Raw genomic sequence first — 21,479 nt, forward strand, 5'->3', positions numbered from 1 at the left:
TAGCACACATAGGAAACTAAGGCACAGGGTTTGCAGAAAAAACATTAACATGCATGTTATTAGTATATAATTGTCATGGTATATCATAGTGAAACTGTAGAACACCAAAACAAAGAGAAAATCTTAAGAGCTACTAGGACAAAAGATAGATTATCTTCTAAGGAGCAACAATTTCACTGACACCTGACTTTTCAAAAGCAAATATGAAAGCCAAATGACAGGGGAATACTATCTTCATTCTGCTGAAAGAAAAATAATTATCTACTAAATGAATACAACCTGAAGGTATAACTTTCAAACTACAATAAGGAGTGGGGAGGAAAGGGATACAGGAGTGGGGAGGAAAGGGATACGGGAGGAGGGAAAAAGAAAAACCACACTAAACAATGCAAAAAATAAAAAAAGCAAGAGAAAAAGGAAACTTAAGAGAAAGTAGAAAAAGAAAAGGCATAGTAAGATGATAGAAGCAAAGTGTAATGCATCGATAATCACAATAAAAATAGATTAACAAACTCTCAAGTTAAAAGACAAAGATTGTCAGGATTAAAAACAAACAACATCTGCTAGATCGTGGTTTCAAGGATACCTAAAACATAAAAACAAACAAACAAAAAGAACTTCATTTTCCACTAAATTTAAATACAATGTTTCCAAATTATGATGGAACATATATGAAAGTTTTTATATAGTGGTCTTACTATGATATTTCTTCTAGAAATACATACACTAATTAAACAGATTTTAGCCTACTCAACTTTTTAATGTTTCCTAGCTCATGAATCTTCTTCAGCAAAGAATCAACTCCTTAAGGATAGGGAACATCTTTTATTCCTCTTTGCATACCACCTAACAACTCCTAATACACTAGTTGCACCCTGTGAACAGTCAATAAATACATAATATTTAATCCAGCCTATCTGTAATAAGTCAGATATTGGATAGTAAACAAATATTGTGTCTAGTTCCTTCATCAACATTCCAAACATTAACCCATTCAATCTCCCATTAAAAAAGAGAACTAGAAATGGAATAAATCATCTCAACAATTAGAACAAAGTATTTTGGAAAGTCTACCTGTTAAATGATCTTATCCATATTTTCAGTGAAGCAAAACAAATACAAAAGTATTTAAACTACTTGGGGGTGGGGCGGGGGAAGAGGGAAAGAGAGCTGTTAACAACATTATAAAATGTTGAAATTGTTAAGGGTACATGAGGATCATTATACTCTTGACTTTCATATGTTGGAAAATTTATATAACAGAAAGTGCTTTCAAAAAACGCAAAACCATACTTACGAAGTGTCATGTATTTTTCACTCATCCTGAAAAGCATTTTAGAACAATTTTTTGTTTGAAGAAAGTCAAGGCTTTTCTTAGGACCAATTACCACATTCAGCCCAATAATTAGCATCATTGTCCCTGTTAAAAGAGAAACAAAGAATATATTATATTTTCATTCCCAAATTCTTCCAATGGTATATTCTAAGAGCTGAAATGCCATTTAAATGAACAAAGCCTGAAAATTCACTTACTGAGTTAATTTAGCTCAGTACCTTATTCAGTAAATTACTCTAATTTTAATAATTAGGGCAATTATAAGAAATCAGCTAGAATTCTAGGAATCATACTCCAATTGAGGGGACTACAGCCTTTTCCTGATAAGGGATTTGTTTTAATTTCCTGAGTGTTTCCTAGTTGTTAGATTGTTGACAGCATAGGTCATTGGCCATGACTGGGTGAGGGAGGACAAGACACAAGAGAAAGGCCATTCTGAACTGGTTTAGGGACCTCAGTCATTTCCACTCTCAAGTTAAAAGACAAAGATTGTCAGGATGAAAACACAAACAAACAAAATCTGCTAGATCCTAATTTCAAGGGACATACCTTAGACATAAAAACACACAAAAAAAGAATCTCATTTTCCACTAATTTTAAATATAATGTTTCCAAATTATGATGGAACATATAAGAAAGTTTTATGTAATGATATTACTGCTTTGGGCACCAAGTTGAGGGGCATGATAGAGGATGTGTAGATTCTACACACAATAGCATCTGTGCAATAATTGTGACCTTGGATACAGGAATTGTGGGCACAGGGGCATGCAGAAAATGAATGCCAGAACTCACCATGCCAATAAGGCTGGTCAATAAAGTGGAGCTAAATTAAGATGCTTTACAATGTAGCTTACTTGTAAAGTTTACATACTTTGAAAGCTATACATAATAAGAATGAGAACAGAGGTGTGACTGAACAATAAGTAAATGAGGAAATACCACGTAACAGTTGAACCTAGCTAAAAAAGTTAGGAGACTTTCCAGAAAAGAACAGGAGAAGCCTAAAAAATAAATTTACAACTAATGTCTATTACAATATAGAATCCTTGCATTTCAGTTGTATTAAAAGCTACTCTGAACATGAGCAGTATGCCCTGTTTTTTTTTTTTTTTTTAATTGTGATTTGGGTGAATATTTACAGAGCAAATTCACTTTCCATACAGCAGTTCACATATACTTTGTCGCATGCCATTGACCACAGTTTACCACAATGCAACAGCTCCCCTCCCACTTCCTCCCCATAGTTACCTCTTCCCAGTGTCCATCTGTCCATACTCTCCTGCCCCCTGAACTGTCTCCCTGTGCATAAGCAGCCCTTCCTTCTCCCATGATTGTTCTCTCCTTCCTGGTTTTCTTGATAGTCTTATCAGTACAATGTTGATGCTTACTAAAAAAGTCTCAGGCTCTAAGAAATTACTTTCAGTATATCCATGCACAGTGGAAGGAACTCAAGAAGCTCATCGTTCACAACATCCTGAAGAAGAAAACTTATGCACAGAATGGAATACTCATGGGCTCTTATTTTCATTCGTTTTCTCCGCATGGCTGACCCCTAAGCAAGGTGGAGTTAGGAAAAAGCAGAGCATTGGACAGGAAGATAGAGCAGGACAGAGTACACACACCTGAAAGAAACAAGAAGAAATACAGAGTTTGCAAAGCCAAGCTTATCCCAGAAATGCAGCAATATATTTCTCTAATTAGATGAGGGCTGGTAACCGTCAGAGATACAAAGTCCTCAAAAAGTGTTTCTAAAATATTTCATGCAATTTAAAAATGTATCTTCCAAATCACCCTGTCCTGACAAATGTCCACCTCATGGGGTACAAAAATTTATGTGAAAATGTTCAGAGTTGGTTATATGCCAGGGACATGATGGGCAAATGCCAAAGAATAAAAGTAGTATTCTAGACATCTCCTTTACATCACTCTTTTCAACTATATTTTATATGTTTTTGACTCATTTTATCAGTGGTATTTCCCCCACAAGCCTAAACATCCAGGTGGGTAAGGACAGTATGTGTTTTGAATCCCCAGCACCTAACAATATGCTTGGCACATAGTAAGTGCTCAATAAAATTTTTAAGTGAATAACTGACTAAGTAGAAAAATAAACGTGTGAACAACAAGAACTGGCTTCCCTATTAGCATTTTTTGTCTCCTCATTTCTGAAAGAGTTTGTTCTAGAAGCATTTGACATGTGTTCCTTAAACCAAAATGATAGTAACATTTGATTTATGTCTGCTGGTATACCTCAATAATTCCGTTATCACCAGACAACCATTTTTAAATATTACACTGGGCTAGGCTTATGAAATTTTAATTTTGGTATATAAATTCACAATCACTGGAATAGAAAGTGAATTTATTCCATAATTTGAATTTATTATTTAAAATAAAATACACAATACTTTATTGGTGAAAATGTGGTTAAATATAAATGAGAAATAAATTCAAGGGAATGGAAAAAAGAAAATCTCAGTGTCTGCTTTGTCTCTATCGATCAGCCTACTACTGAAGCAGCAACATTAGCATCGTGACCAGCACTTTTCCCATATAGTAAATGATGCAAGTGTTATTCAGTGTTACACAAGACCTCATTTATACTTTAATACAGATTAATGTTTTTCACAAATAATTCAGTAAAAATACTTCACAGTAATAAATGTTATTGAAACTCAATGATAAAGTTTTAAATTTTGTTTTTTAAAAATTATTATTTATGGTTACCAGGGGTGCAAGGGGAAGGAATGGTAAACCACTAACTAGAGGGTAGAAGCATATTAATTTGGGTGAAGGGGAAAGCAATAAAAAAGAAAAAAAAATCTTAAGCAAAGAAAGAAATGTTATACTGTGAAAGAACTGCACGTAAAAAAGTTTGGTAAGTAATAATTTAGACATTCTTCAAGTTTTGTTTCTTTTTTTTCCCCCCCTCATCTAGAAATTCTATTTCCGTAAGAAAAGCAAGATCCTATTTATTTCTACTAGTCATGTTAATTGCTAAATCTTGCTCAGGCCTGAGGTGTATTTCTGAGTTACTTTAATCCAGACTTTTCAAATATACTCACCCAAGAGAACATCAGATCTTTCTCTAGTGTAGACACCTCCTGGGACAAACTTAAAAGCTGTGCACCATGCACAGAAAAATATTTCTAGAAGATAAAATATCATGGCAATGGTCATGGTTTTCCCAGGGCTTGTCCCTGAGCTAACAAGGTGTCCAAGCACTTGAGGCCACAGGGACGCTGTGAAGATGGCAAGCACACAGCCAGAAATAGCGGCTGTCCACGTGGGCAGGTAAAGGAGACCTGCAGCTGAAGCCGCTCCTGTTTGTGAGAGAGAAACAAAAAACAATCAGACAGAAAAGCACTAATAGTCTTCTATTTTCTTATTTAAAAAAAAAAAAAAATGTGGTGGTAGGGAATAATTGGCTTATTAAGCCTAGGCGATACCACTATTGAAGGAGATTGCCCAACATCCCTTCCAAGCAGTGGCTGGTCAAAAGTAAAAAGATACAAAAGGTTGCCTCTGAGCCCTGTCACCAACTAGTTCCCCTGAGTGAAGGCAATCATCGTGTTTTCTTCTGCAGCCTTCTAGAGGTATTCTACGCACACAAAGAACTATATAAATGCATGCATTTCCCTCCCTTTTTGTACAACAATGGTAGCATACGATGCACAACACAAGTTGTCTTTTTCACTAACTGTACCTTAGCTATTTTTTGTTTGAGACTCAGTCCCCCAATTCCTTGCCCCAAAATCTTTATATCTAAAACATCAAGCAGAATGAATGGTAACGGAACATTGCAATAATAATAACCAGCATGTTAGTTTCCAATAGATTAATTATTCATACAGCAAAATTATATGCACACTGTATAGCATACTGGGGTCCTATTCATTACACTGAGAATGTCTATACCTCTTTCATAGAACTTTGACTTTACTAATTTAATTGCTATCAGGAGGTAAAGCTCCTGTATCTTTATTTTTATGAAATTCTTTTGGCCATTTCCAAAATTAATTTCATGCTGAGTCCCTGGGTAAAACTGCAAGCTTTAACTGTACAATGGGAAGATGATTCATTTTTCTCCATTCTGCTTTGTGACGTGGTTTCCAGAGATAAATCACAATGAAAAGTGGGCAGGTCCTCAAGATAAAGTGGGAGCTCCCACTTATTTCAGGAGAACAGGCCATAAGTAAAAGAGAGGAAGCTCATGAACTACCACCTTGCTTTCCTCTTCACTATAAATAGCCTACTAGCCCTAGGGTCTTTAAAACTAATAATACTCCAGGGAGACAGAAAAACTAGATTAGGTGTGACTCTCAAGGCCATAACCTTAGGGGAAATAAGTGTAAGCGTAAGACTATATGGTAGCATAGTGGCTAAGACACTTGCCTGCTAACCAGACGGCTGGCGGTTCAAACCCACCAGCCACTCCTTGGAAGGAAGGTTGGGCAATCATACTTCCGTAGTGATACTGCCTCGGAAACCCAAGGAGGGGTCGCTATGAGTCGGGTTTGACTCGACGGCACATAACAACAACATATGTTCACAGTGTTGCTGGTTTTTGACCAACCACCTATGTTTCTGTGTACCTCAGTTTCCCCATGTTTAAAATGGAGCTGGTAATTTATCTGTTCAGTAAGCATTTTCCCTATATTTTCATATATTCTATGAGAGAAAGCATGATGTGATATAAATGCTAAAGAAACTTTCAATGTGTTTTCCAAATTGCACACAGAGTAGAAGCTATATATGCTTATTGCAGTCTAGTGTTAACAAAGACATCAGTGGCGTAGTGTCTAGGGCATTTGACTGCTAACCAGAGGCTGGTGGTTCAAACCCACCAGCCACTCCTTGGAAGGAAGGTTGGACAATCTACTTCTGTAGTGATACCACCTCGGAAACCCAAGGAGGGGTCGCTATGAGTCAGATCCGACTCGATGGCAGTGGGGTTGGGGTTCATTGAGGAAACTCATGAGGCAGCTCTCTGAGAGAAGAAAAGTTACTCTTATAGACACATACTTCCACAGACCTCAAATGGAATGTCTCAGTCTATCAAAAAGTACACAACCAACCAAGAAACAAGTTGCTGTCAAGTCAGTTCTGACTTGTGGCAATCCTGTGAGTATCAGAGTAGAACTGTACACCATACGGTTTTCATTGACTGATTTTTCAGAAATAGATCACAGGCCATTCTTCTGGGGTGGCTGCCTCTGGGTGGACTCAAACCACCAATCTCTTGGTTAATAGCCAAGTGTGTTAACCATTTGTATCACCCAGGGACTCTAAAAAGAATATGCCAAAGGAAAAAAAAAAAAAAAACACTGCCATCAATTTGATTGTAACTCATAGTGACCCTAGAGGACAGAGTAGAACTGCCCCATAGGATTTCCAAGGCTGTAAATATTTACAGAAGCAGAATGCTTCATCTTTCTCCCATGGAGCAGCTGGTAGGTTTGATCCAGCAACCTTTTGGTTAGCAGCCAAATACTTTAACCACTTTGCCACCAGAGCTCCTTCTAAAAAGTGCATAAGTAAGTCAAAATCAGCTCAACATGACTACAGCAATATGCTCATACAGCTTCCAGGAGGATAGGGACCTAGTCAACCTCATTAAGTAGCAGTCTATTTTGACTATATATTCATTTCATGCAAGTACAACGGTGCTTATGGTATACAGAAATGTCCTTATTTTGTTACTCATTCCACATCTTCTATTACTTATGCATACAGTCTTAGAAACACACAGGAAGCATCTAGTGCAACACTCAGGATCTCCTGCTCAATGAATTTGTATAAGACCATCTATCCTCATCAAAACCAAATTATAATATTTAATGTCTAACAGGGTAAGGACTTCATTATTTAACACCAAAACTGACTATAATCATGACTGCCTTTTAAGGAGAAGAGGGGGATTGACATAACTCACTCATAGGAAAGTAAGTAGTTTTCTTTCTCATGCTCACAAAGACTGATGGGAAAGGAAAAAAAGGGAGTTTCTGAGTGGTGTAAACAGTTAATGTACTTTGGTGTTAACTGAAAGGTTGGAGATTCAAGTCCACCCAGGGGCACCTGGTGACCTGCTTCCAAAAAATGAGCCATTGAAAACCCTATGGAGCACAGTTGAACTGTGGCACACATAGGTTCACCATTGGTTAAGTTAACTTGACAGCAGCTGGTTTGAAATATCAGTCTCCACCAATATTTCTGCGATCCTAGAGAGTATGACTGGGAGGAACACTGACCCAAAGGCTGGGTAGAGAGTGGGGAATTAAATTGCTACACGTAAAAGGGAAACTTGAATTTCATTAGTCTCAAAGAGGGCATTCCTGGAAAACAGAGAAGCAGGGAACCTTGGAGAAGGGATAGAATCTAGCAACATGGTGATTTATAGCCCTTCTATGTCCTCAAATTTTCAGTAAAATTTGCTATACAAGATTACGGCTGTATAGTTGGGGGAGAGCAATAGGGTAGCCTTAGGAGGAGAGGGAGAGTAAAGGAGGACAAAGCAAGAACCTGGAGTCAGGGCCATCAGTGGTTATACCTGGGGTTAAGTTGTTGCAGCTGGTTGAACAGCCCACTTGGTAACAACACATATGTGTATGGCTACCTTAGTCTTCTACTTTCAGTCTAGTTGCACATGCTTGGAAGTTCATTGATTGGATAACCAAGCAGAATGATTAGCATATTTGCAGGTAAATTTCACATACCTGTAACCCACCAGATTAAACTGGAACCAGGAAACCATGAACAAACTGAAAGCATCAATCCACTCACCAAGCCAAGCAGAATTGCACCTCTGTCAAAAAAGACATGCTATAAGACATTTCGATTAATATCTCATCGTCCCAAAAATAAAGTATAAATATACCTCCTACCTCTAAGGGTTAATACAAGTGTGAAATAACCAGTAAGATAATGAGAGCCCATTGGGAGCTGACACTCAGGACTATCTAAGTAATAAAAACTCTGACTTGAGAAAAATCATACCTAAGTCTTTTATTGTCAATGTAAACAGTGTAATTGACTTTTCTCAGACTATTAAATTATAGTCCACATTGACCATTTAACATTTTAAATGACTGCCAACGAATAAAAACTAAAAAAAAAAAAAAAAAAAAAAAGTTTCTTTTTAATTCACCTTTCTTTTCTCCATCTCGGTACTGCTTTTGTCAAGTTTTTGCCTTCCTGGGACTGCTGTCAGTTTGGTAAATAATTGATAGTCGTGTGCTTTTTTATAAAACAACCCCAAACTTACTATTTTGCTATTTTGGCATGAACTTGAAGGAAAAGGAAAAAAAGAATTTAATTAAACTTTAGAGGAAAATCTCCAGCCACAATAATAGCTACAACATTGCATTTAGTTGTTGCTGTTGTTAAGTATGACTGAGTTGGTTCTAACTCATAGTGACTCTAAGTACAACAGAACCAAACACTGGCTGGTCAGGCACTATCCTCACAATCGTTGCTACATTTGAGTCCATGGCTGCAGCCACTGTATCACCCAACCTTGTTGAGTGTCTTCCCCTTTTTTGCTAACCATCTCCTTTTCCAAGCATGATATGTTTCTCCAGGGACTGGTCCCTTTTGACAACATGACCAAAGTATGAGAGATGAAGAGAGAGTTCCAGTAAGATGACAGAATAGGCAGACAAACTACGCAGACCCTCTTCGACAAATAAAAGGGGAATTAATTAACACAGATACAGAAGATAATCCTGGAGCCCTGAGCTTTGAAAGGAAGTGGACTAAACTCCAACTAGGAGAATAACCTGCATGAAAACTCTGAAAAAGGAGACATACAGAGCAGTGGTCTGTCAGCAATCCTGACAGCACAGACAGCTTGGATATTGCCAAGTGGTGTTAGGACCTAAGAATTAACCTAAAAATTAGCCCTGCTAGTCAGGAGCTAGGAGCTCTGGTAGCATAGTGCTTAAGGCACTTGACTGCTAACCAGAAGGTTGGCAGTTCAAACCCACCAGCCACTCCTTGGAAGGAAAGCTGGGCAATCTACTTCCACAGTGATACTCCCTCGAAAACCCAAGGAGGGGTCACTATGAATTGGGTCCAATTCGATGGCACATAACAACAACAACAATAACAACAGCCAGGAGCTGCACTGAGGACTGCACTGGTGTCTGTTGGATAAAAGCGGAAGCAGCAAAGAGGGAGATGGGCTGAGCTGTGGACTTTTGGGTGGCCAGAGGGTGTAGCCATTTTGAATGTGTACAAGTGGTTCGACCATTTTGGATATTTAAAGCCACAGCATTCTCTCAGATTCCAGTGACCTAAGAATAGGCTCCAATTGCTGGGGACAGCAAGGGCATACCAGACACTGAAGACTGGAAAGGTGCAATATTCTCCTTGTTACTCCTATACCCCATAGCCTCTTGATGAATGGAGGTGCAGCCATCCCTCACTCCCACCCACCTTCTGGGTTGGCAGGAATTCCATCACAGTTTGTGTGTTCAATGGAGCCTGGGTACCCTGCCTTGCCCTGCACAGATTTATTTTTCTTTATTTTAATTTGTTTGTGTCTGTTTTAAAATTGTAATTATTATTATTTGTCCTTTTCATTATTATTTTTTACTTTTTCTCTTCCCAGTTTCTAGTTTTCAACTTTTTCTCTCTTCCTTATTCCTGGTTCCCATTTTTTTTCTTTCTTGTAGTTCTCCCCATTCCTTGTTTTTCTTATTGCATTTTTCCCATTTTTTTCTTCATTATTCTCCTACTTTACCTCTTTTCTCATATTCCCTCCTTCTCAGATACTGTGGGTCCCCCTCCTTTTTCTATGCATATTTCTTTTGACTTTTTAAAGTATTTTTTAAAATATTTTCTCTCATTTATTGCCTTTCCTCTTTTTTTTTTTCCTTTTCTTTTTTCTCTTTTGGGTGATTAGTCCTGTGTGTTTATTAGGTGTGTTTTTTATCCACTTGATTTTACTTTTTTGATGGTTTTTTTATTGTTATTTTTGTCTAACTGTGTGGGAGACAACACCTGTGCCCATACAGTGCAAAGACACTCACACCTCCTGCAGCTCCACTTACTGAGTGAAAGCCACCACTTCCTTCTGCACCAACTGCTCAATGATACACGACCACCAATAAAAGCCTGACTCATCCTTAACTGCTCTTCACAGTTTACAGAGATCTGTGCAACCACTCTCATTCTCTAGCACACCCACCAGGAGACAGGTAGTGAGTGCATAAGTGCTGCCAACTAGTGAATAGAGAAGCACAGTACCCTGCTTACTCTGATACATACACATACACACACACACACACACACACAAAAAGGAAATGAAAATCTTGGGCAAATCACTCCAACATACAATCACCAGTTAAATATAAATACAACAAAGTCACAATGTCTTGGAGACAACAGAGCATCACAGTTCACACAAAGAAGCAAGATAAAGTGGTAGAAACAAGGCAGCAGGATACAGACCCAGAACACATCCCTGAGGAAGAAGCACTATTGGAACTCCCTGATAAGGAATTCAAAAGAATTATACTTAGGTACTTTCAAAGGATTGAAAGACATATCAAGGGAAACACTGACAAAACTAAAGAAAACAAAGATAAAACCCTACAACAATTTTGGAAGAAAATACAGGAGCAAAATGACAAAATAAATGAAAAATTAGAAATGATGCAAAATCTACAGATAGAAATCCAGAGGGTTAATACTAAATTTTCAGAAATAGGTAACACATTGAAAAGGCAAAGGAGTAGAATTGAATCAATGGAAGACATAATTCATGAGATTGCAGACAAATACTTAAACATGTTTTGGAAAAGGATCAATCAAAAAAAAAAGATCAAAACAAAATGAAGAAAGCCTAAGATTCATGTGGAATACCATCAAAAGGAATAATCTACATGTAATCAGATTTCTAGAACAGGAAGAGAAAAAGAAAGCCACTGAGAAAATTGTCCAAGATTTGTTGGAAGAGAACTTTCTTGATATGATGAAAGATGAGAAAATATCCACTCAGGAAGTCCAACGAACCCCAAACAGGATAGACCCCAAAAGAAAATCACCAAAACATATCATCAACAAACTCAACAAAACCAAAGACAAAGAAAGAATCCTGAAAGCAGCAAAGGAAAAACAAGAAGTTACTTACAAAGGGCAAGCAATAACACTAAGCTCTGATTTCTCAGCAGAAACCATGCAGGTAAGAAGGCAATGGGATGGTATATATAAAACCCTGAAAGAGAAAAATTTCCAACCAAGAACTATATACCCAGCAAAATTGTCCCTCCGATATGATGGTGAAATGAGGCGATTTCCAGATAAGCAGAAATTAAGGGAATTTATTAAAACCAGACCAACCTTCCAAGAGATACTAAAGGGAGTCCTTTGAACAGAGAACCAATAATAGCAAACAACAACCAACCATTAATACACAAGATGACACAGAAACCAACACAGCTATGGATGTATCCAAAGTAAAATAAGCTAACAAGATTGTAAACAGGGAACCAGAGACATCAATTGGCAAGTGAGGACAACTACAAACTAAAAAGAGGGAAAAAGTAGTGTAGTTACAGAACTTCTAAATGGTGAAGAAGTCAAGAAAGTTGCAAGATAGAATGGATTGTTCAAAACTCAAGGAGAAAATTATAAATCACAGGGTAACCTCAAAGAAAAATGATAAACCTTCACATCACAATAAAAAGAGAGGACAAGCATAAATATTCAGCAAATACTAAAAGAATAGCAACAAAGGAAATGTTAACATGATTTATAAACATAATGAGCTCAGCACAGAAAATTATATGGAACAAAGAAACTAGAAACACCACAAAAAACACATAACAAAATGACAGCAACAAATTCATACTTGTCGATAATTACACTATATGTCAATGGATTAAGTGCACCATTCAAGAGACGGAGAGTTGCAGACTGGATAAGAAAACATAACCCATCAATATGCTGTCTACAAGAGACACACCTCAGAGACAAAGACAAAAATAGACTAAAAATCAAAGATTGGAAAAAGATATATCAAACAAATAGCAACCAAAAAAGAGCAGGAGTGGTAACATCAATTTTGGATAAAATTGACTTTAAGACAAAAACCACCATAAGAGACAAGGAAGAATATTATATAATGATTAAAGGATCAGTTGAACGAGATGATATAACCATAACAAATATCTATGGACCCAATGAAAGAACCTCAAAATACATAAATTGGACTTTAACAGAATTGAAAAGACAAATAGATGACTCCACAGTCATAGTATGCATGCACACACAGCCGTGGAGTTGGATCCAATTCATAGTGATTCCTCCTTGGGTTTCCAAAGCAGTATCACTACAGAAGTAGATTTCCCAACCTTCCTTCCGAGGAGTGGCTGGTGGGTTTGAACCACCAGCCTTCTGGGTAGCAGTAAAATGCCTTATGCACCATGCCACCAAAGTCATAGTAGGAGACTTTAATACATCACTTTCAATGAAAGACAGAACAACTGGAAAGAAACTCAACAAAGATGCAGAAGAACTAAATAACACAATCCACCAACTTGACGTTATAGACATCTACAGAGTACTTCACCCAACAACAACAACACAATATACATTCTTTTCAGTGCACATGGAACATTCTCCATGATAGATCATATCATGAGCCAAAGTATGAGAGATGAATATTTGAGAGTACTTAAGTGTGCTCATGAGGAACTTGTACATAGACCACAAGGCTGTCGTTCAAACAGAACAAGGGAAAACTGAATGGTTTAAAATCAGGAAGGGTGTGTGTCAGGCTTGTACCGTTTCACCATACTTATTCAATCTATATGCTGAGCAAATAATCCAAGAAGCTGGACTATATGAAGAAGAACATGGCATCAGGATCGAAGGAAGACTCATTAACAACCTGTGAAATGCAGATGACACAATCTTCGTTGCTGAAACTGAAGATGACTTGAAGCACTTACTGATGAAGATTAAAGACAATAGTCTGCAGTATTGATTACATTTCAACATAAAGAAAATGAGTATGCTCACAAGTGGACCAATAAGCAGCATCACAATAAATGGAGAAAAGATTGAAGTTGTCAGGGATTTCATTTTACTTGGATATACAATCAACAGTCATGGAAGAGGCAGTCAAGAAATCAGATGTCACATTGCACTGGACAAATGTTACAAAAGACCTCTTTAAAGTGTTAAGAAGCAAAGATGTCACTTTGACAACTAAGGTGTGCCTAACCCAAGCCATGGTATTTTCAATCCCCTCATATGCATGTGAAAGCTGGACAGTGACTAAGGAAGAACAAAGAAGAGTTGATGAATTTGAATTGTGATGTTGGCGAAGAATACTGAAAATACCACGGACTGCCAGAAGAACTAACAGATCTGTCCTGGAAAAAGTACAGCCAGAATGCTCCTTGAAAGTGAGACTGGCCAGACTTTGTCTCACCTACTTTGGTCATGTTGTCAAGAAGGGACATGCATCCTGGAGAAGGAAAACATGCATAACAAGGATAACATGTCTGATAAAGTAGATGGTCAGTAAAAAAGGGGAAGACCCTCAGCAAGATGGACTGACACAGCCTCTTGCTTGGCGGGCACAAAACCTAGTCCTCCCTCAACTGTGGAGGGTCCACCTTACAGGAACCCTTCAACAGAGAGGCAAATACTGTTTTGGTTCCTTCTTCTCAGAGTACACAATAAATTCATATAATGTTTCTGGTATCTGTTGCTGTTATCTGCAGTTGGACTGACACACTACTTATAGCAAGGATTATGAGGATGGCACACAACTGGGCAGTGTTTTGTTCTGTTGTAAATAGGGCTGCTAAGAGTTGGAGTTGACTCGATGGCACCTAACAACAATGACAATTTGGAAAGGTAAGTAGAGAGGTCACTTCCTATCTCATATATGACCTGGTATGCGATAAAAGGAACACACACAGAGAGAGAACAGCACAAAAACTACTGAATGTTCTTAAGCAATCAGATTGACATTTTAGAAAGGCCACTCTGGGTAATGTGAAGACAAGATGGGCAAGGAGGCCACACTGAAGAGTGAGTGAGACCATTAGGAGACAATTGCAAAAGCGAGGATGAAAGGTAAAAAATGGTGAAAACTCCACTAAGGAAGATGAGGTTGAAAACAGAGGAAGGGATGGATTTGAGAAAAGTAGTGGAATTAGCTGACTTCATGTCAAATTAGTTGGGAGAAAAGAGGTGGGCAGATGCTAGGATGACTCTTGCTTCTGGCTTGGGTGATGGGGTGGATAGATACAGAAGATGAGGGCATAGAGGAGGAAGAATTAAGGTACTAAACCAAACCAAAGAAACTCACTGCCCTTGAGTAGGTCTGAATCATTGCGACCCTTCCTTGGGTTTTTGAGGCAGTATCTCTACGGAAGTAGATTGCCCAGTCTTCCTTCCAAGGAGTGGCTGGTGGGTTTGAACCTCCAGCATTCTTATTAGCAGTCAAATGCCTTAGGCACTACACCACCAGACTGAGGCATGCTGAGTTTGAGAAGCCTATGCCCAGAATGCCTACTGGAGTAAAAGATCCAGCATTACAAGAGAATAGATCTATAAGGTAGAAATCTGGACCTAGTCACAGGAGAAAAGAGGTGTTAGGAAGAGTAGAGAGAAGATCAATGGTGAACAAACACATAGACCAACACTTAGACTTAATGTTAACTCTTTAAGGTTGGAGCAATGACCAAGGTACCACTGCTCTCAGAACCCTCCATGGCTTCCCCTCCTTTGCAAAAAGTAGAAATAGTTTTCTGTGCCCCAAGCAGCCAACCTGGTCCCTCTCATCAGAGCACTCTAGACATATCCTACTGAAAGACCATAAGTGTAAGGGAGAAGGGCATAGAAAATGGTCAGGGAATGTCACACACTTTCCCTGCCACTGAGAATACTCTCCTATGAGGGGATTCCTCAGAGAGCCTATGCAGGAGCTCCTAAACCCTCTTACTTGGTGGGGTACAAACCCTAGTCCTCCCTCAACTGAGGAGGGTCCACTTTACAGGTATCCTTCAACAGAGAGGCAAATCCCAGTTTGGTTCCTTCTTTCTCAGAGTACACAATAAATTCTTACAATGTTTCTTGTATCTGTTGTTGTTAGCTGTGGTTGGATTGGCTCTGACTCATGGTAACCCCATGCACACGGAATGGAATGCTGTCTAGTACTGCACTATCTTCTCAATCACTGGTACGTTCGAGTCCACTTGCTGCCATTGTATATTCTGAATGCCTTATAACCTAGGAATGCCTTATAACCTTATAACCTGGTGGCACAGTGGTGGAGCTAACTGAAAGATCTGCAGTCTGAAACCACCAGCTACTTTTTGGGAGAAAGATGTGATAGTATGCTTCTGTAAAGATTTATAGCCCTGGAAACCGTTTAGGCAGTTCTACTCTGTTCTGTGTGTTTGCTGTGAGGCAGAATTGACACAATGGCAGTGGATTTGGTTTTGGGGTTCTAACTTAGGGGCTTTATCTTCTAGAATTATATCAGACAATATTCTTCCATGATCCACAAGGTTTTTACTGATTAGATTTTGGCAGGAAATTGCCAGGCCTTTCTTCCTAATCTGTCTTAATCTGAACTCCATGGAAATGTGTCCACCATGGGTGGCCCTGCTGGTATTTGAATGACCAGTGGCATATCCAGAGGGAGTGCAATGTGAAATATCTGGCTACCACAGACCAAGCTACTCAACAAAGGAAGTATGTCTTCCTCCAACCATAACTGCCATTGTCTTGATTGCTTTCAACACCAAACTCACCCGAATGGGTTAGGATCTGGCCCTGGATTTGGATGTCCACTCACTGCCCATCTGGAAACAAGAGAGACTTCTCCAAATATCCAGTGAGTGAGGAACATAAGGCTACCAAAGGCAGCTCCTGTCAACAGCCAGTTAGGTCTAGAGGCCATCCCTTTGGCTGCCCCGCCATTCTTTCCTTCGGGTTTACTGCAGTCACCGTCTAGAATTAAAAAATGGAAAAGGTTTCGTTCCATGGAACTTACTCTCTGTATTTAACAAACTTTTACCAAGTGAGAAATGGTACCTGGCTTCAGGGAGCTTATTTTGGAAGAGGAGATGAGACATGCAAGTAGAATCTGAGGTAAATATGCTGAGCTACTGAGTGGGAAAGACTGTTTCAGACAAGCTAGATCAGGAACAGTTTAGGGAGAACAAGTAGAAACACTGAAAGATATTAATTTCATTAACAGTATGAGCAAAAATATATTCAGGAAAAGTAAATGGCATGCCAGGGAACAAATGTGGTCCAATTTGAGTGGAACATTTCCAGTACATCAGGAAATAACAGGGCTCTCCTCTGTACCCAGAGTAAAACAGAGTATTAAGCAGTTACTATGTGTCAAGCTCTTTCCTGAGGTTTTTATATTAGCTCCTTTCATCTTCACAACAATTATTTGAGATAGGCTCTATTACTAATCCCATTTTACAGGTGAGAAAGCTGAGGCTAAGAGAGATTAAATAATTTGTCCAAGATCACACAGCCAATTTCTCTTTAGAAACTGGGATTCAAGTTTAGGCAATCTGGCTCCAGTGCCTGTGCACTTAACTATATATCATACCTCACAATTCTGTTTAGCCAGAGTCTTAACTCATAGTATCAATGACTAAGCATACAAAAGTGTAACAATGTGGAGAAGATATCATCAACTTAGTAGCCAGCAGGAGAATTCCTTTTTGGGAGCAGGGAGCCTGCTGGGCAGATACTTTGTGACACTGTGAAGCTCTGTGTAGAATAGAAGGGAGCTTCAAGGTCTGCCTGTTGGGCTGGCATCCCATTTCACAAGGAAGAAGAAAGCTATTCTGCCAATAAAGGAGCCAGAGGAAGGAAGAGCAGAGCAGAAAGCTGTGGACATGAGGGTAGGAGAGAGGTAGAGAGAAGGGAGGACAGGGGCTGGGGGCTAAACAGGAAGTATTTAGAGAGACCAAATCAAACCCACTGCCCTTGAGTCAATTCTGACTCATAGTGACCCCCATAGGGTTTCCAAGGCTATAAAATTTTACAGAAGCACACTACACCATCTTTCTCCTGTTGAGCACCTGGTGGGTTCAAACTACTGACCATTTTAGTTAGCAGCCCAATGCCTTAACCACAGTGTTACCAAACCTCCTTTATTTGGAGAGAAAGAGAGTTATCTAAACTGACTTGGCTGAATAATAACACTCGTGGTTGCTAACCAAATGGCCGAAGGTTTGAATCTACCCAGAGAGGCCTCAAAAGAAAGGCCTGGCAATCCACCTCTTAATCAGTAGAACTATGGAGCACAGTTCTCCTCTGACCCACAGGAGGTCACCATGACTTGGAGTTACCTTAATGGCAAATTTTGTCTTTTAATATATAAAATTGTTAATATTTGTTTGGATGTCTTGTTTATAGGTGAGGGAAAAAAAAAACACAAGAATGGCTATTTCTAAATTTTTGCAAAATGGTGGGTAGATATGCCTATATTTAAATATGCTAAATAGCATATAAAGTACCACTACTGCTTTTTCAGATTGTTTGGATTGTATATAGAAAGTAATGTATGAAAATTTAAACTCTTAAGAATATGGACTTTGTGAATATCGTGTGTGTATGTGTCTGTGTGTGTGTCTGTGCGTGTATATGGAGCAATACTGGTGGCACAGACGGTACGTGTTCAGTTGCTGACCAAAATGTTGGCAGTTTGAACCCACCAGCTGCTCCGTGGGACAAAGATGCTTCTGTAAAGATTACAGCATTGAGAACCCTATGGGGCAGTTCTACTCTGCCTTAAAGGGTCACTGTGAGTAGGAATTGACTCAGTGGCAATGGGTATACATATAAGTATATGCATATACATATAGATAGACAGATATACATATGGTGGGTAACCCCTGCTCTAGGACCCCACAAGTCTTCAGTAAAAGTACAAAATACATCTGAAATAGTCAGATGTCCTGGGGAAGCTGGTGAGGAGTCGAGTTTTGTACGTGGAGGTGTAGGGCGGAAACCCAGGAAGAGATTGACTGCCGGTAACTGGGTCACATAAATTTAAACAGAAGTGAGAAAGAAGAAAACTCAAGTTGGGAAATGTAAACAATACCCTGAAGTTCAGATTCTTATCCGGCTGTACCTGTGAAATTTGCTGTCTGAGTTTCCACCTCTATATGCAAGTGTTTCATAAAATGTAAAACACATATTAAGGCATTCAATCGAGTTCTAAATGTTCTAACAGTATTAATGTAATATGATCGATTCACTCGCATGATCTCCTCCTATTCTCACTACCTGTCTCATGCACTTTGTTCATGGTGAGCCAACACCCTTTAGACTTCCATTAATCTGTGAGATTTCTCCTCACATTTACAAAAGAACAGTGGCTCACTGAGAGTTACACAAAAAGCCAGGAGCAAGTTCATCAGAATCCAGTAACACTTCTCCCTTCTTTTTAGAAAGGTCTCAAGTTAGCCTACAAAAAGCAAAATTCAAAAGTTGGGTATGTGTAGGTCTCAGAGAGGGTCAATGCCAGTGATTTGAAAGATGGTGTGAGTGTGCAAGATTTCTTTTCAAGTTTCAGATTTGGAACTTAAATATCTTGGAACTTCTGGGAGGCAGGTAGTTCCACAGCCCTAGCTCACAGATAATTTTCCACAGTGTTGGAGATACACTGGGTAGGGCATGTAGGTGGGGGATGGAGAATGTCATCCTGGAAAGCTCTGTCCGGAGGTAAAGGGGAGAAACACAGAGCTGAAATTAACTGGAATCGTAAGGCCTGCTGGTTCTTCTCCCCCACTGCCAGTGGTACAAACCAAAGGCTATTCTTCCATTTTCACCCTCTGTCTGTACATGAAGGCCTCTGGTGCCAACTGAAAGACTGGTGGTTCAGATCCACCCAGTAAAGCTGGGAAAGAAAGGCCTGGCAGTCTACTTCCCTAAGATTCCAGCCATTGAAAACCCTATGAAGTGTTGTCCTACTCTGACATACATGGGGCCACCATGAATCAGGATCAACTTGACAGCAATGGGTTTGGTTTTATTGATCGTTGTCTGTACTAACAAGGAAAAAGGTTCCCACAACTTAGCCAGTAGCCCACTAGGTATACCAGTTACCATTTCAGAGAGAAAAAAGGGTGACATGGAGATATAGTGCCTTAAAAACAATTTACATGGATTTTCTTTCAAAATGTGTTACATTCAGAGAGGAAAGTAAACTATGCAAGAGAGAAAATTGCTAAATATACTGGGCATACACTTACCTGTGCAAATACGATCAAGTGTGGCTATGGTGCTTAACGTCAGGATTACTCTGTTGGGCATCTGATAACTCCAGATTGGGTTTAGAGAAGTGTACCATATGCGGAGAACAAGAAGAAGAATCTGTCCTAAAATGAATCCCCAGATTCTGAGGTACCTGTAAATGCAAAAGTGTTTTTAAAGACTTTTCATGTACAGTCACAGTACTATGTCCTCATTAATATCAGTTTCACACAATGAGTTTCTGAAATAGTGTTCTTGCTAATGTGAAGTAACGTACACAACTTAGCCCTTACGTAGCCCACTGCATAGGCAACTTGGTATGATTCTCTGATTCTCAAAACTTTCTTGAGGTTGATGGCAATTATTCACAACCTGATTTTATGAAAAGGGGTGGGGAGAAACAAGAGACTTCTGGAAGGTCATAAATCCGTTAAGCCCAACCCGTTCCCATCGGGTCGATTCCAACTCAGAGCGACCCTATACAACCGAGTTGAACTGCCTCATAGGGCTTCGAAGGCTGTAATCTTTACAGAAGCAGACTACCACATCTTTCTTCCACAGAGTTGCTGGTGGGTTCAAATTGCTGACTTTTTGTTTTGCAGCCACTGTGCCACCAGGGCTCTTTGGCAAGGTCATATGGAAGATATACAACAGAACTAAGAACTATTGTAACGTGGACCTTCTGAACTCCATGTTTCCCTTTGGTAACTGACCAGACCTGTTTGCCCCAAAGAGCATAATATAAAAAACATACCTTTGGAGACCACTTCCTGACCACCAAGTTACAGCTTGCACCATCAGTGAGGAAGATACACCAAGGGCAAGGATCATGAGCCGAAGTCTTGCATTTGGAGCCTGGAAGGAGGTTATGCTACCTACAAACAGATGTAAGAAGCTAACCATTTCTGACAACCATGCATTGGTACTCAACGAACTGCACCTAGAAATGTGATGGACACCACCTTTGTACTCAGGGAGGTAGAATATAGATAGCTGGGTAACACACAGGTAGGTTTGTGTATGCCCTCAAGTCAGTTCTGACCCACAGCAACCCACTGTGATAGCATAAAACTGTCCCATAGGGTTTCCTGGGCTATAAGCTTTACAGGGGGAACTCTGGTGGCATAGTGCCTAAGGCATTTGACTGCTACCCACCAGCCACTCCTCGGAAGGAAGGTTGGACAATCTACTTCTGTAGAGATACCACCTCGGAAACCCAAGGAGGGGTCGCTGAGTCGAATTGACTTAAGGCAGTGAGTTTGGTTTTTATTTTTAATCTTTAGGGGAGCAGATAGCCAGGACTTTTCTCCCATAGAGCCAATGGTGGGTTCAAACTGCTGACCTTTTGGTTAGCAGCCTAGCACTTAAATCACTATCCCACCAGGGCTCCTATCTATCTATATCTTTAAAAAAAAAAAAAAAATTGAGATATAATTCACATACCATAAAATTTGTCACGTTAAACTTTTAATGGGTTTAGTATACTCAAAAACTGTGTTATGCTTACCACTATTTAATTCTAAGACATTTTCATCATCCCCAAAAGAAGCCCCATACCCATTAGCAGTTATTTCTCATTGCCCCCTCCTCCTAGTCCCTGGTAATCACAAATTTACTCTTTATTTCTATAGATTTACCTATTCTGGACATTACATGTAAATGGAACCATATAATATGTGGTGTTTTGTGTTTGGCTTCTTTTACTTAGTGTGATAGTTGAAGATGTGTCAACTTGGCTGGACTCCAGTTGTGAGTGGTGGTTCCCATGATGGGATCAGATGACTGAGTTCTGAGCGGCCAGTCTGCCCAAGGGGAGTTTCCCCAGGGGTGTGGCCTACCTGCAATGCTATTCCAAGGACAAGCTGGAAGAACGGCATTCCGGACT

At 39.4% G+C, this 21,479-nt stretch overlaps 1 protein-coding gene across 1 annotated transcript in view; it reads right to left on the reverse strand.

Annotated features, from left to right (window-relative positions):
* The window catches only part of CWH43 (cell wall biogenesis 43 C-terminal homolog), a 99,306-nt gene that overhangs the window by 60,452 nt on the left and 17,375 nt on the right, over positions 1 to 21,479 (reverse strand). Inside the window, exons 3-8 of the mRNA XM_007955711.1 lie at positions 20,349 to 20,469; positions 19,594 to 19,748; positions 16,120 to 16,318; positions 8,056 to 8,144; positions 4,405 to 4,662; positions 1,298 to 1,420 (exon numbers count right to left, since the gene is read on the reverse strand). Coding sequence (XP_007953902.1) covers positions 1,298 to 1,420; positions 4,405 to 4,662; positions 8,056 to 8,144; positions 16,120 to 16,318; positions 19,594 to 19,748; positions 20,349 to 20,469 — 945 coding nt within the window. The remainder of the gene's footprint in view (positions 1 to 1,297; positions 1,421 to 4,404; positions 4,663 to 8,055; positions 8,145 to 16,119; positions 16,319 to 19,593; positions 19,749 to 20,348; positions 20,470 to 21,479) is intronic.

The sequence above is a fragment of the Orycteropus afer genome, unplaced genomic scaffold, assembly GCF_000298275.1.
Source record: "Orycteropus afer afer isolate SDZICR_OR568_19922 unplaced genomic scaffold, OryAfe1.0 scaffold00532, whole genome shotgun sequence".
Classification (NCBI taxonomy): Eukaryota; Metazoa; Chordata; class Mammalia; order Tubulidentata; family Orycteropodidae; genus Orycteropus; species Orycteropus afer.